This window comes from Erinaceus europaeus, unplaced genomic scaffold (genome assembly GCF_950295315.1).
Source record: "Erinaceus europaeus unplaced genomic scaffold, mEriEur2.1 scaffold_537, whole genome shotgun sequence".
Lineage (NCBI taxonomy): Eukaryota > Metazoa > Chordata > Mammalia > Eulipotyphla > Erinaceidae > Erinaceus > Erinaceus europaeus.
This window is the reverse complement of record NW_026647445.1, coordinates 1-13,097: the sequence shown is the minus strand read 5'-3', so window position 1 is coordinate 13,097 and position 13,097 is coordinate 1. Positions and strand designations below refer to the sequence as shown.

Genomic DNA, 13,097 nt, shown 5'->3' with positions numbered 1-13,097 from the left:
GGGGGTATCTTGTTTAGAAAAGTGAGCATTGGGGCCGGGTGGTGGCGCACCGGTTGAGTGCACACATTACAGTGCACAAGGACCCAGGTTCAAGCCCCTGGTCCCCACCAGCAGGGGAGAGTTTCATGAGTGATGAAGCAGGGCTGCAGGTGTCTCTCTGTCTCTCTCCCTCTCTACTTCCCCCCTCTCAATTTCTCTCTGTCTCTATCCAATAATTTTTTTTAAAAAAAGCAAACTTGAAAAAAAGAGAGAGCAAAGAAAAGTGGGTAGCAACAGCTAGGGTGAACCCCACCTTCAACGCTGGCCCCAAGCTAATGTAAGTCGCTGGAAAAGTCCAGACCTACCACTGTCACTGTCCATAGCAACCTTGTCATAGTTCCAATATCTATTTTAAAAGCAGGGAACTCTTCTACTTTTCTTGATATTGATCTTTTTCTTGATAAATTTTCTTGGCATTGATGTTCGTGACTACTGCTGTGGAATGTCTGCCGTCCTCCACAGCAGTGCTACAAGGCAGGTTAAGGAAATTTTCTTTCAGATGCTTTAAACTCATTCCCATCTGACTGTGACTGTAAACTACAGTCAGATAAACACAGAAGCAGAAGGCGCACTTTAGCAGATGACAGTATTTATTGTTGACTAGGTATATATAATACAAAATTCCAAGAGACACAAAAAGGATGCAGTGAAAAGTGTCTTAATTATGTACGCATCCACCCTGCCACCCTCTCCACAAGTCACCGTTTCTAATGATTTATCCCATAGGTGTAAGTCCATAGAATAAAATAACACGCACAAGAAAATCCATCACAATATTATTTATCAAAGCAAAATGTTGGGAAGCAGTAGACATTTCCCTGAATGGGGAACTGACTAAATAAATATTCATTCAAATGAAAGAGTATAAAATAGATTGAGAAAGTTCTCTGTGCAAGTAGCAAGTGAAAAAGCAAAGCTCAGAACAGAAAGCACACTGGGCCATATGTACTGTGATACAAGAAATGTCAGCCTCTGCATGAAACATCCCAGCAATGCAACAGTTGGGAGGAGGCATGATGGAAATGGCACTGGAGAAGGTGAAGTGCCAAGGAAATGATGGGGGGTGACGAGAAAATTCTCTGAAAGGGGGCCCAGGCGCATTGGGTTAAGCGCACATGATGCAAAGCACAAGGACCCGCACAAGGATCCTGGTTCGAGTCCCCGGCTCACCACCTATAGCGGGAGGGTTGCCTCAAAGGCGGTGAAGCAGGTCTGCAGGTGTCTTTCTCTCCCCCTCTCTGCACTTCTCTCTGTTCTAGCCAACAACAACAATAATAACAACAATAAACAACAAGGCAACAAAATGGAAAAAAATAGCCTCCAGGAGCAGTGGATTCATAGTACAGGCGCCAAGTCCCTGGAGGCAAAAAAAAAAAAAAAAAAAAAGAAAGAAAGAAAAGAAAAGAGAAAGAAATTCTCTGAAATATGAGTCTAAGGTAATGTAGTAAGGACAAAATCAGAAGATACCCACCCCACTCACCCGTTCGTTAGACAAAACAGCAGCGTAAATTACATCTGCTGCGCAATCTTCATCCCTCCTTAATCTCATTTGTATTGAGTGAAGATCAGGGTTTTCTTATGGTTTAAGAAGCATACTTTGGTCTCCCTTAAACATCTCAGCTATCATAATGACCCAGAGAAAAAAATTATTATTTACACTCCATGTGTTTTAATTGTCTCTTCCACAAATTGGGAAGAAATACAGGAACAAGTATCTCTGGATGACAAAATGAAAAATGCACCACAGCCCTCAGCAGAGTGCTGACATCTTGTTACCAGTCATAAGTTAGGTGACAGGTGACAGAGTAGCAGGCAGGGCAGGACAGATTAAATCAGTGAAATAGCCTGTGTCTCTGTCTCCCCAGCCATGGGAGGAAGGCCTGGATCTTTTGCATGGAAATGCAAAGTCAGGACTTTCCTTGTGTCCGAAGGTTAAAAGGCTGTTTCCCACTAGCCAATCATAGGCAGAACTGGGGACGTGGTAAAGAAATCTGACTTAGTAGGAAGCAAAAAAAAAAAAAAAAAAACAGAGCCACATTTCCTTATTCCATTGTGGTTCTAAAGTCCCAGCTAGCAAAGGCAGAATTTGTCAGCTCAGTGGGCCTGCAGCGAGACACTGTGAAGGAAAGAAGGTTTCTGAGGGGAGAGGAGAGGAGAAGCAGCAGTGGAGGTCTGGTGTCCTGTAAGCAGGGCTGCACTTAGTTCCCTTTTGACTTTTCAGCTCATCACACTGGTCTCCACAAAAGGAGGGCCAGGGAGAGGTGTGCTTCCTGTAAGAAACAATAGAGCTGGAGTGACAGCATAATGGTTCTGCAAAAGACCTGTGTTCCTACGTCCTGACACCCCAGGTTCAATCCTCAGCAACATCACAAACAAGAGCTGAGCTGTGTCATGGCTCTCAGATAAACTACTAGGTCTTCAGAGACGGGCACTCTGTCTTGTGGCAGCCCGTGCTGTGACGGATGTTGAATATTTCTTTACCCAGAGCCACTGTTTTCTTTAGGTTTGCATGGTTTCCTTTCATCAGCTCCTCCTACTTTTCATTTCCCTGCTTTCTCAGAATCTGTGTCTCTCACACTCAGCAGGCTGGTGGCAGGCGTGTTCTCAAACAGAAATCGACATTCTGTCTCATCCCAGGACTAAAGAACTGGGTACAGGATGGAGCTGTGTCAAACTCATGACACAGGACAGATTGACTGAGGGGCAATGATCAGTTCCACCGCTTTTGGCTCTGTGGATTTCTTGAAGGACCCTCCTAGGGCAGAAGCCACCTCTGATCCACTGTGAAACCAACAGGCCACACTTGGAAGGCTGTGTGCAACATGAAGCCAGGAGATACTGCACATCTGCAGGGCTTGAAGGGGTGATTCAAGGTCATCCTTTCATTGTTGCTCCATGCCAGGGCCAGGACAGATGGGAGACAGGGCCCTGTGCCTTCTGGCTGAAGTAGTAAAGCATTTGGTGGTGCTTATGCCAAACACATGCACAGTGACTTAAAGGAACTGCAGGCAAACAGAGCCTAAGCTGAGAGAGGAGACGCGGGCAGGGCTGGCTGTGAGCTGGGCTGCAGGGTGTCCTGCTAATGTCTTCACACGGTCTTCACAGCCGGGAAAGCTGCCTTAAGGCCCCCGCCTATGGCCTGGTTCCCTTTCCAGGTAGCTCTCCATAACGGGCCCCCTCTGTTGTTCTTTGGGGATGCAGTGTGGGGGGCCTGCTGCGGCCACATAACCCGGGCCACAGAGGCATCGGAAGGAGCCCTCGGTGTTCTCACAGCGACCATGAGCACAGAGAGCGGCAGGTCCACTCAGGTCATCACACTCATTCACATCTGAGAGGAAGAGACCAGAGAAAGAGCTGTGGGTCAGGTCCACTTTCTCCTGGCCAAACTCAGGCCCCCTGCCCTGCAGTGGAATTCTGGGTGCAGCAAGCAGAGGCTGCAGGCACCATCCAGACTGAGGACACGGGGCAGGTGGTGGGAGCCCAGGCTGTGCCCACAGCAGCCACACTCCTCTTCCTGCTAGCATTCAGTCTGGGAATCTCACAGCAAGGACTTCCCCCAAGGAGACTGGCCGTGGCTTTTCTCACCACGAGAGGACAGCAGTGGGGTTCTCAGCTCTCAGCTCCCCTAGTGCAGCCGCCCAAGAGGGCAGTGGCACTGCACTGGGCACTGGCCCCCGACTCTGGACTTACCCACACAGGCCATGTGGGCCGCGTCCAGCTGGAAGCCATCAAAGCAATCGCAGGTGTAGCCCTCCTGCACGCGCAAACAGCGGCCATTCTCACAGCCGTTCAGGACACCACACTCCTCTGCTTGGAGTCCTTCAAAGCCAGCCTGGGGCTCTGGGGGCAGGGTTGGGGGAGAGTCAGGAGGAAGGGAGCTGAGCCCCTCTGCCCCAGCCAGGGCGTCACCCTCACACTCAGCTACAAAGCTGAGCTGAGGTGGGAGTTGGGGACAAGCTTCAGTTCTCAAAGACATTGAAACTAAAGGTCTTTAAAATGAGGATGTGAGGCTGGGAAGATAGCATAATGGTGATGCAAAAAGACTTTCATGGTGGAGGCATCAAAAGTCCCAGCACCACATTAAATCCCCTCACCACAATCAGCAGGGCTCTGCTACAAGTAAAATGGAAGTGGGCTGAGGACCAGGCAGTGGCACACCTGGCTGAGTACACAAGCTTCCACGCACAAGGATCCAGGCTGGAGCCCCTGCTCCCCCACCCTGAGGAGGAATTCTTCACCAGTAGTGATACAGGTCTAAAGATATCTGTCTACCTATCTCCTTCTCCCCTCTCAACTTCTTTCTCTCCTATCAAATAGAATATAAGTTTAAAAAAAAAAGTGTCCACCAAGGGCAAGGGAGTCATAGTGTCAGCACTGAGCCCCAATGATAACTGGTGGCAATAAATAAATAAATCATATATATATAATTATAGACACATATGTTATAACCATTGTTTTAAGGGAGAGATATATTATAATTTATCTGAAAGCTTCAGAAAGGTTGGAATTCACTACTTTGTATCCCGATCACTGCCAGGTCTTCTTCTGAGGAGACAGGTACATTTATGTAGTTTTGGTTTGGTTTGGTCAGTGGTTGGGTATTCTGTTTAAATCCTTATGTAATTTTGTAAGCAGAGAAGGAAGGTTGGTAGCAAAGCACCTAACAGAAAGAAAAGCCTCTTCTTTCTCTAAGAAAACGAGGCCAGAAAAGATCCCGCCCCTGGTCTCAGTGTGGTCTCAGCTAGCATGAGACTGTGACTGTCTCTGTAGCAGCTCCCAGACCAGGCCTGACCCTCTCGAAGAATCTGAACCCTGAGGGTTGGACTCACCACTATTTGCACACCAAGTCTTAAACTGATTCAACTTGGAGATTATTCCCTCACTAGCTCTAAGTTGGATGGAGGGAGAAGATAAACCAGAGTGTGTTTCTCTCTTTCTCTTTCTCTCTCTATCTCTCCTCCTCCCTCCTTTTTAAAATATGAATTTACTTCATGAACGATAGAGAAGCCAGAGCATAGTTCTAGCACATGGGGGTGGCGGGCACAAGGCTAGAACCTAGAACTCCACACACAAGTCCTGCCCGCTCTCCCACGTGCCACCTCCTGGTCACTGCTTTCTCCAGTAATTCCCACAGGAAAGCTGGCATAGAAGAGCTGGAAGGGCATGTGGAGAATGGGGGATTCAAGTGAGAACCTGGTCCTTTCCCTTCCCCTGTCCCCAGCCTGCTGCCTGGGGGGCTTGAACTGAGGCCTCTCTGGGCCCAGCGCTCCCTGAGTTTGCAGCAGCACAGACCTGGGCGCCTGGCCATGTAGGGAGGCTGAAGCCCTGAGGGTGGCAGAGGAGGCTGGAGGACGGGGGTGGGGTCCCCGGTGTGGCCGGCTGAGTGGGGGGAGGGAGGCTCAGGGCCAGTGTCCTCAGCCCCCAGGTAATTGTAGAAGGGGGCCCCGTCTGGGCCATAGAGGCTGTAGTGCAGGTCCTCTGGCCCAGGGCCATACTCATAACCAGGCCGGAAGTGGACTCCAGCCTCTCTCTCAGCTTCAATCCGGGCCACGTTGCACAGCTGAGCATAGACCTCTGTCAGGAAGGGAGGAGAGAAAGGATGGGTTCAAGTCCTAACAGTGAACACCCGCTGTGCTATCTCCCCAGCTCCCAGTACCCAGGAGAGAGGGCAATGGTCGGGCTGGCCCCATCTGAAAATCCCTGACAATACTCTTGTCCCCACCCCACTCTCCTGCTCCACCAGGACAGGAGACAAGGACACTGACTGGCCCCTTCCATGCTAGCTGCCCTCCCCCCCTTCCAAGGCAAAGTCACCCCTCACCCTAGGGCCCAGCCCTGCTCTCAAGTGTCACCCCCTTCCTGCAGTGTCACCACCCGCCCAGCCTCTCTCACCGGAACTCCTGGGGGGGCACAGAGCACACTGCTGGCCCCAGGCCCCACCACCCTGGCAGCAGCACTCTGTGTAGGTGGTCTGGCGCCCGTGCAGGGCCTGGCTGCACACGTCCTGGGTGACCGTCCTCCAGCAGACGTCCATGTGGATATCGTGGTCGGGCAGGTCCCCTGTGACCGGGCACAGAGGCGTGTGAGCCCCCCCAGCCCAGGGCCGACTACCCTCGCTGCCCCACGTCCACCCACCTGCACTGCTGGTGCTGTTCACGCAGCGCTGCCCGCTGAGGTCCAGGGTGAGCGGGGGGCTGCAGAAACAGTGAAAAGAGCCTTCTGTGTTGACACACTCGCCATCCTCACAGGACACATCCTCACACTCGTCCTGATCTGTGGGCAGGAACAGGAAGGGTGGGGTGGAGCAAGGGGCCGTCACAAGCTGCCTCATGGAAGGGGGTGACGGACAGTGGACAACATCCTGCTCCCCCTGCCCCCAACTCAGAAGGGGGTGTCCAGGTGCACTTTCCCAACCCTTCCTCTTAAATACCACTGGACCTCCCATCAAGGATGGGGCTGGCTGGCAGGGGTGGGGATGCCTGGGGCTTTGGGCTGGGGGTGGGGGGCGTCCTCACCCTCACACTGCCTGCGGGAGGTGTCATAGCGGTAGCCAGCACTGCACAGACACATGTAGCCAGGAGCTGTGTTGAGACACCGGCCGTTTGAGCAGAGGCCAGACCTAAACATCACACACTCATCCGCATCTGCAGGGGTAGGGACAGGCAGGAGTGAGAGTCAGGGAGAGACGGGGTGAGACGGTGCTTCATACCAGGGCTTACAAAGCTAGACTTACTGGGTTTGATTTTTTTCTATCCAGCTCTAGCTTATGGTGGTGTAGGGGGATTGAACCTGGGACTGATACTCAGGCATGAGAGTCTCTTTGCATAACTGTTATGCTGTCTACCCCTCTCCAGAATTGCTGGGTTTGAAGCCTGGGACTTCAGACAAGTTGCTTAAATTCTACCCTCAGTTTGCAACCAAAAAAAAAAAAAAGTGACTGCTAATAACCTCTCTCAGTTGTGAGGACTAAAATACCTTGTACTCCTTTTTCTAAGAAAAAAAAAAAACCACTTTTTTTTTCTGCCTCCAGGGTTATCACTGGGGCTTGATGCATGCACTAAGAATCTACTGCTCCTGGAGGCCTTTTTTCTTTCCATTGTTGTTGCTGCCGCTGCTGTTGGATAGGACAGAGAGAGACTGAGAGAGGAAGGGAACACAGAGAGGAGAGCCCTGCAGGTGGGGGCTGGGGGCTTGAACCAGGATCCTTATGCCGGTCCTTGTGCTTCAACCCCGTGTGCACTTAACCTGGTGCACTACTGTCCAGACCCCTCTGAAAAACCAGTTTTAAAGATTATGTATTTAGTGGTCTGCGAGGGGGCATAGTGGATAAATCACTGAACACTCAAGCATGAGGTCCTGAGTTCAATTCCTAGCAGCACATGTACCGGAGTGATGTCTGGTTCTATCGCTCTCTCCTATATTCTTCATGAATAAATCAATAAAATATTTTAAAAAGAGATTTTATTTATTTACTGACGAGAGTAAGGGAAGGAAAGAGAATTGGAGTGTCACTCTGGCACATTTGAGCTCCAGACCACAATCCTGAGAGTTTAATATTTTATCCACTGTCCCACCCCAGGGCCACTACATGGGAGACACTCAGAATAGAACTCAGCACATAGCGGGTATCCTCTGAGAGAAAGCTGCTGCTTCTGTGTCCAGTGTCAGTGCAAGTGTGTTGAAGGGCTGTTCTTGCTCACCCACTCTGCTCACAGACTCCCCTGGCATGTGGCTTTGTAACTGAGGCAGGGAGAGAAGCTGCTGCCTCTGGGCTCTGAATTCTCCGGGAAGCACTTCCCATTTTCTCCTGTGCTCCTTGACTGTGAGCTAACCAGAGTTTCAGGGTTTCTTTCTGGAAGGTTCAGCCTCCAGAGAGCAGAGAAATCAAGGTGCGGCTGTACACAGACTCCAAGAGGCCCTTGGGTCAGAACCTCCCCCTGAGCCCACAGGTGGCAAGGAAGAAACCCAGGGATTTGCTGGAGGAGCCTGCCGGGCCGTCTGAGAGGGGGGCCCTGGGGAGGAAGCCCGTGGATGTCGTTACCTCCGTATGTTGTCTGTCCAAACTCCCAGGCTCCTTCCACAGGAATGTAGCCTTTCCCACTGGGGCAGAGCTCACTGAACTCGGCTGAAGGGGGAGTGACCACAGTCAGGGCGAGAAAAGCCTGGCCCACCTCTGCCCCCTTCTCTCAGTGACCCTGCAGAACTGGCCCTCAGAGAACTCGGGGCCTTTGGGGGTGGTCTCACCGGTGTCTTCAGCTGGGCAGGGGTCACAGGCATCCCCCCAGCTGGACCCCTGGGTGCAGCAGCACTCAGCCCGTGTGGTGTTTTGACCCAATAGGGTGGAGCAGGGTGGCAGGCCTCTCCCTTCAGCATAGCACTCCATGCGGATGGATCCTGGGTGGTGGGCTCCTGGCGGGGTCTTAGGACTGCTCTGGCCTGTGTGTGATAGATGCCCTGTCATTACCGCCTGCAGGAACTTTGGAGGCCCCATTCACTTTTAACTACATTAAAAAAATAAGAAAAGGCTCACATTCAAATGAACCTGCCAGTGCACCTTCCATGAACAAACTGCCCACAAGACTTTGCAGTGCAGCTTCTGCCTACACTGTGTTGGGTGGGCAATGCCTATCTGTGGGTGCCTACCTGTCACCTGCTCCTAACAGGTGTGGCCACTGTGGCTTAGAGAAGCTGGGTGCCTGGCCAGAGGCACACAGCCAGTAAGGGGTATGGCAGGGCATTCATTCGTCTTGGGTCATTTGGTGCCCAAACCCCTTCTCTCTCCAACTACCACCCCCAGCTCCCTCCATCATGGTGGGCTGCCCAGTCTCTGACATACTGTATAGACCACTCTCCCATTCCTCTGTTCCATACCCTTCCCTGGCCCTCCCCATGTCAGAGGACCCTGCGCCCTAGTCCAGCCAGGTTGGGAGGCTGAGTGTAGGCAGAGGAGAGTGGACTTCGGTTCAACAACACCATTCTCAGCTGGGGAGGGCTCCCTGTCAGATAAGTGAGGGTCCCCCCAAGTGAGGGGGGTGCTTTCTGAGCCACTTTGGGGTGTTCCCCAGCCTGGACACCCTTCAGCCTTCTGCACCCCATTTCCTGAGCTGGCTCCCACCCACAATGTCCACCCTGGCCCACCCAGAAACTCGCAGTGGAAGTGAGTGGTCTGCATGAGGGGTGGGGGGCCCTCACCCCCAGCTGCACGTGGCCGGCAGCGGCCCTCCTGGGTGTCATACTCCTCCGAGTCACTGGGGCAGAGGCACAGGAAGGAACCCTCCACGTTCTCACACAGCGCCGCCCCGCACACGGCCAGCATGAGCTCACACTCGTTCACATCTGCCGGTGGGCAGGGGAGGACAGACTCAAGGACAGAGCAGAGGTAGCCCAGCCCCATGGGCCCTGGCTGTGGCCCAGGGACAGGCTGCCACCTAAGCCCCGAGGGAGAAAAGGTCAGGCCAGGGAGAGTAGTGTGGAAGAGCAGAAAGGGAACCAACAGACAAACCAAGGGCCCGGGAAGTGAGAGAGAAGCAGAGGGGTGACAGAAAAGGGTCCCCAAAAAGATGGAGAAGGGTCTTCCCTGCCCGCATAAGCACATTCTCTTAATGGGCCTGTGTGTGTGTGTGTGTGTGTGTGTGTGTGTGTGTGTGTGTGTGTGTGTGTGTGTGTGTGTGTGTGTTTAAATTTATTTTTATATAAATGAGAGAGATACAGAGAGATATGTGCTGTTACTAGGGACTGAACCTAGGACCGCAGAGCCTCAGGCATGAAAGGTCTTTTGCAGAACCATCATGCTGTCTTCCCAGCCCCCTCTACCCCCCTTTTTTTTCTGTCGGCACTGAGGCTTCACCAACCCAGGATGACTTTTTCAGGTCTATCCCTCTGTCTCTCAGAGGAGGTTGGGGGGTGGGGGGAGGTTTCTGTCTCAGAAAGAGAGTGAAGGAGACCACAGGGCTGGCTGGAGCTTCCCAAGGCTGTGGGGGCCAGGCTCACGCTGGCGTGTGCACGCGGCAAAGCAGTGCTCTGCCCTGTTGAGCTCCTTCACTGGTCCATGTCAAGTGGGTCTCCTAAAACCTTGAAACATCCCCTCTGGGGGAGTTCTTCACTAGTGTGCCTGCTCCTTCTGCGGACAGGGTCTGGGCATGTCCCCAGCACCCTGGTGTTAGCCTAGGGCAGGTCTAAAGTCCCCCTTCCCCACCCTCACCCCCAAGAGATCTGTTGTGAAGCTGTGAGACCATGAATGATGAAGCAGAGGGTCTCTGTGGCCTCTTTGCAGCATGGTCAGGATCTGTGGAGAGGGGCTGAGGTCTCCCAGGCCTTCCCCACCCAGAGGCGGCTCACCCAGCCCCTCCTCACCAACGCAGCCCCAGCCCCAGGGGGGAGCCTCAAAGCCCTGGTCACACAGGCAGCGGAAGGAGCCGTCAGTGTTGTCGCAGAAGCCGTGAGTCCCACATGCTGTGACGTTGGCGCACTCGTCTATGTCTGTGGGTACCAGAATCCTCCTTTACTTGGTCTACTAACACCAAGATCTGCAGAAAATGACTTCTGAACACACAGGGTTGGGGGTGTGGGGAGTGGGAAAAGTCTGGGAATCGTGCATACTTCAAACAGCTGCAAAAGCAGATTCCAGAGGAAATGTCTAGCTGGATGCCTGAGAAACAGGCGTCTGTCTTGGCCCTCCAGCCTCTGGCTCCCCGCCCACTCACCAATGCAGTCTCCGGTCGGGGCCATGTGGAAGCCAGGCTGGCAGCCCCGGACACAGCGGTAGGACCCGGGGCTGTTCTCACACCTCCACATGTCACACAAAGAGTCTCCATAGCTCTCACACTCATCGATGTCTGTCCCCAGAGCCAAAAGAAGGACATGGAAGTGAGCACTTCACTGCTCTGCCCCCATCTAGTTTGTAGACTTTGTCTACTCTTATAAAGTCTTCTCCCCACCCCCCATCTCTAAACCACGATGTTCAGATGACCAGTGCAATGGAAGGGGCCCTCAGTGCTGACACTGTGCTCAGACCCATGCTCATCCAAGTCTAGAACAGGGACTTCTGTCAGCTCAGGCTCCCATGGGACCACAGTGCCCCCTGCCACTACCCTGGGCCCAGCTTTTAGAAGATTCAGGAAGTGGCTCTGGGTACAAAGCTTTTGGAAGACCCAAGGGAGAGTCCAGAGCTGAAGACCAGAGGAGAGAGAACACCTCTCCCCCAACTCAGCACAAATGCACATCTGGAAAAGAGCTGACAAAGTACTGGCTTTTATGACTTTACTCTTCTCCTCATAGAGAACACCACCAGAGTATCTGGCAGAGAATTGCCCGCATATCTGTCTTCCTTGCTCACTTACAAAACTGTCTATTTGCCCTAAGAAAAGATAATGGGTTTGGCATGGGGTTAATATGTGTCTATTGAATCAATCTGACTTCAAACTAAATGGTACACTCAGCTATCAAGGACTGAAATGGTCTGTTTGGTCATTTTTAAACAGATGCCAGCTGAGCCTCTACTGGGGGGGGGCGTAGATCCACTTTCTGGAAACTGCAGTCCCCTGCCCAAGGAGCAGAGGACATAACGGGGTGGCAGAGGGCAGGCGTGGTGCAGTCCCCGTCCACATCCACCACAGGAAGCACTTACCCACACACTCCCCACTCTCTGGGGACAGCTGGAAACCAGTGTTGCACAGACAGCTGAAGGAGCCGTCGGAGTTGACACAGCGTCCTCCCAGACACCGGTCAGTGTCTGCACACTCGTCCACGTCTAGAACAGAGACTGTCAGCACAGCCAGCCATGGGCCCAGAGTGCCCCCTGCAGCCCTTTGGGGGGGGGGCGTGTGGGCAGGAAGTGACAACTAGAAGACCCAAGGGAGAGGGACAGGCTGTGGCAAACCCTGTTTCCATGCGCAAGGACCCAGGTTCAATCCCAGCCCCCACTAACAGGGGGAAAGCTTCAGAAGTGGTGAAGGTGTCTCTCTCTCCCTCTCTATCTCCCTCTGACCTCTCAGTTTCTGTCTCTATCCAATAAATAAAATTTTTTAAGTTTTTTTTCCTTCCAAAAAAGATCCAAGGGAGAGTTCAGAGCTTGAAGTCAGAAGCCAGGCTAGAGGAGGGTCCTGGGACTGAGGCTTTGTCAGGGGAGAGAGGTATTACTCAGAGTTCAGAGTGTGTGTGGCCACTGAAGACATGGGGAGGAGCTGGTAAAAGTCTCTCTCTCTCTCTCCCTCTCTCTCCCTCCTCTCTTTCTCTCCCTCCCTCCTTCCCTCTCCATCTCTTTCTCTCTTCCTCTCCCTGAATAATTATCTCCTGGTTCTCTCAGGCTCTTATCTTTCCATCTCTGGCTGGGTCCCTGGGCATTCTTTTAAGATAGAGAGAGAGAAGGAGAGAGGAGAGGGAGAGGAAATGGGAGAGGGAGATGGACAAAAGGACAGAAACACTGAAGTTTCCTTCAGTGTCAGGGGGCTGGGATAGGACCTGGGTCATGCTCAAGGCAAAGCAGTGCACTGCCCAGGTGAGCTATTTATTCAGCCTTGCCCTGAGTATCCTGTCCTCTTGCCATCAGCTCTAGCAGCCCCTACTGGCTTCTCACCCTGGCAGTCGGCGCCCTGCTCTGTGCTAGTGAAGCCGGGTGCACAGAGGCAGAAGAAGGACCCATGGGTGTTGAGGCACTCGCCTCGCGGTGCACAATGCTCCTCTCCCATACACTCATCCACATCTGCAGAGAGAAGGCAGGCAGGGCGTCCCCTGAGAATGTTCCCAGCTGGCAACACTCCCCACCTGTCAGGACCCGAGACCTGAGCTGCTCACCCTCGCACGTGGTGCCATTGGCCAGCCGGAAGCCCGTGGGGCAGAGGCACTGGTAGGAGCCTGCGGTGTTCCTGCACTCGCCCCCCAGACAGCTGCTCTGGAGGGCACACTCATCCACATCTGCAGGCCCACAGAGGGAGACAGACAGAGGATGCTGACACCACCCAAGGGGGGTCTCCAGGGAGCTGGCACCTGCCTGAGGAGGCTGCACCCAGGGGACATCATTCCTCAGATGCAGAGCCCAGGGTGGGGTGGGGTGGGGTGGG

At 53.0% G+C, this 13,097-nt stretch overlaps 1 protein-coding gene across 1 annotated transcript; it reads right to left on the bottom strand.

The window, feature by feature from the left end:
• Positions 1-607: 607 nt before the first annotated feature.
• LOC132536338 (latent-transforming growth factor beta-binding protein 2-like) lies at positions 608-12,950 on the bottom strand. Its single transcript, XM_060184011.1, has 13 exons — positions 12,832-12,950; positions 12,614-12,739; positions 11,666-11,788; positions 10,743-10,874; positions 9,232-9,375; positions 8,284-8,475; positions 8,081-8,164; positions 6,555-6,683; positions 6,175-6,312; positions 5,932-6,099; positions 5,332-5,613; positions 3,730-3,879; positions 608-3,367 (listed from the first exon to the last, which is right to left on the bottom strand). The coding sequence occupies exons 2-13, from the start codon at positions 12,723-12,725 to the stop codon at positions 3,159-3,161; spliced, it is 1,863 nt and encodes a 620-aa protein (XP_060039994.1). The 5' UTR covers positions 12,726-12,739; positions 12,832-12,950; the 3' UTR covers positions 608-3,158.
• Positions 12,951-13,097: the final 147 nt, after the last annotated feature.

Excerpts from the sequence above, each read along its gene's own strand:
- LOC132536338 (XM_060184011.1), bottom strand. The coding sequence starts at position 12,725 with ATGGGAGAGGAGCATTGTGCACCGCGAGGCGAGTGCCTCAACACCCAT. Across the intron at positions 8,476-9,231 it reads CCGGCCACGTGCAGCTGGGG|GCCAGAGCAGTCCTAAGACC; the intron begins GTGAGGGCCCCC and ends TATCACACACAG. Across the intron at positions 3,368-3,729 it reads GGCCCACATGGCCTGTGTGG|ATGTGAATGAGTGTGATGAC; the intron begins GTAAGTCCAGAG and ends TCTTCCTCTCAG.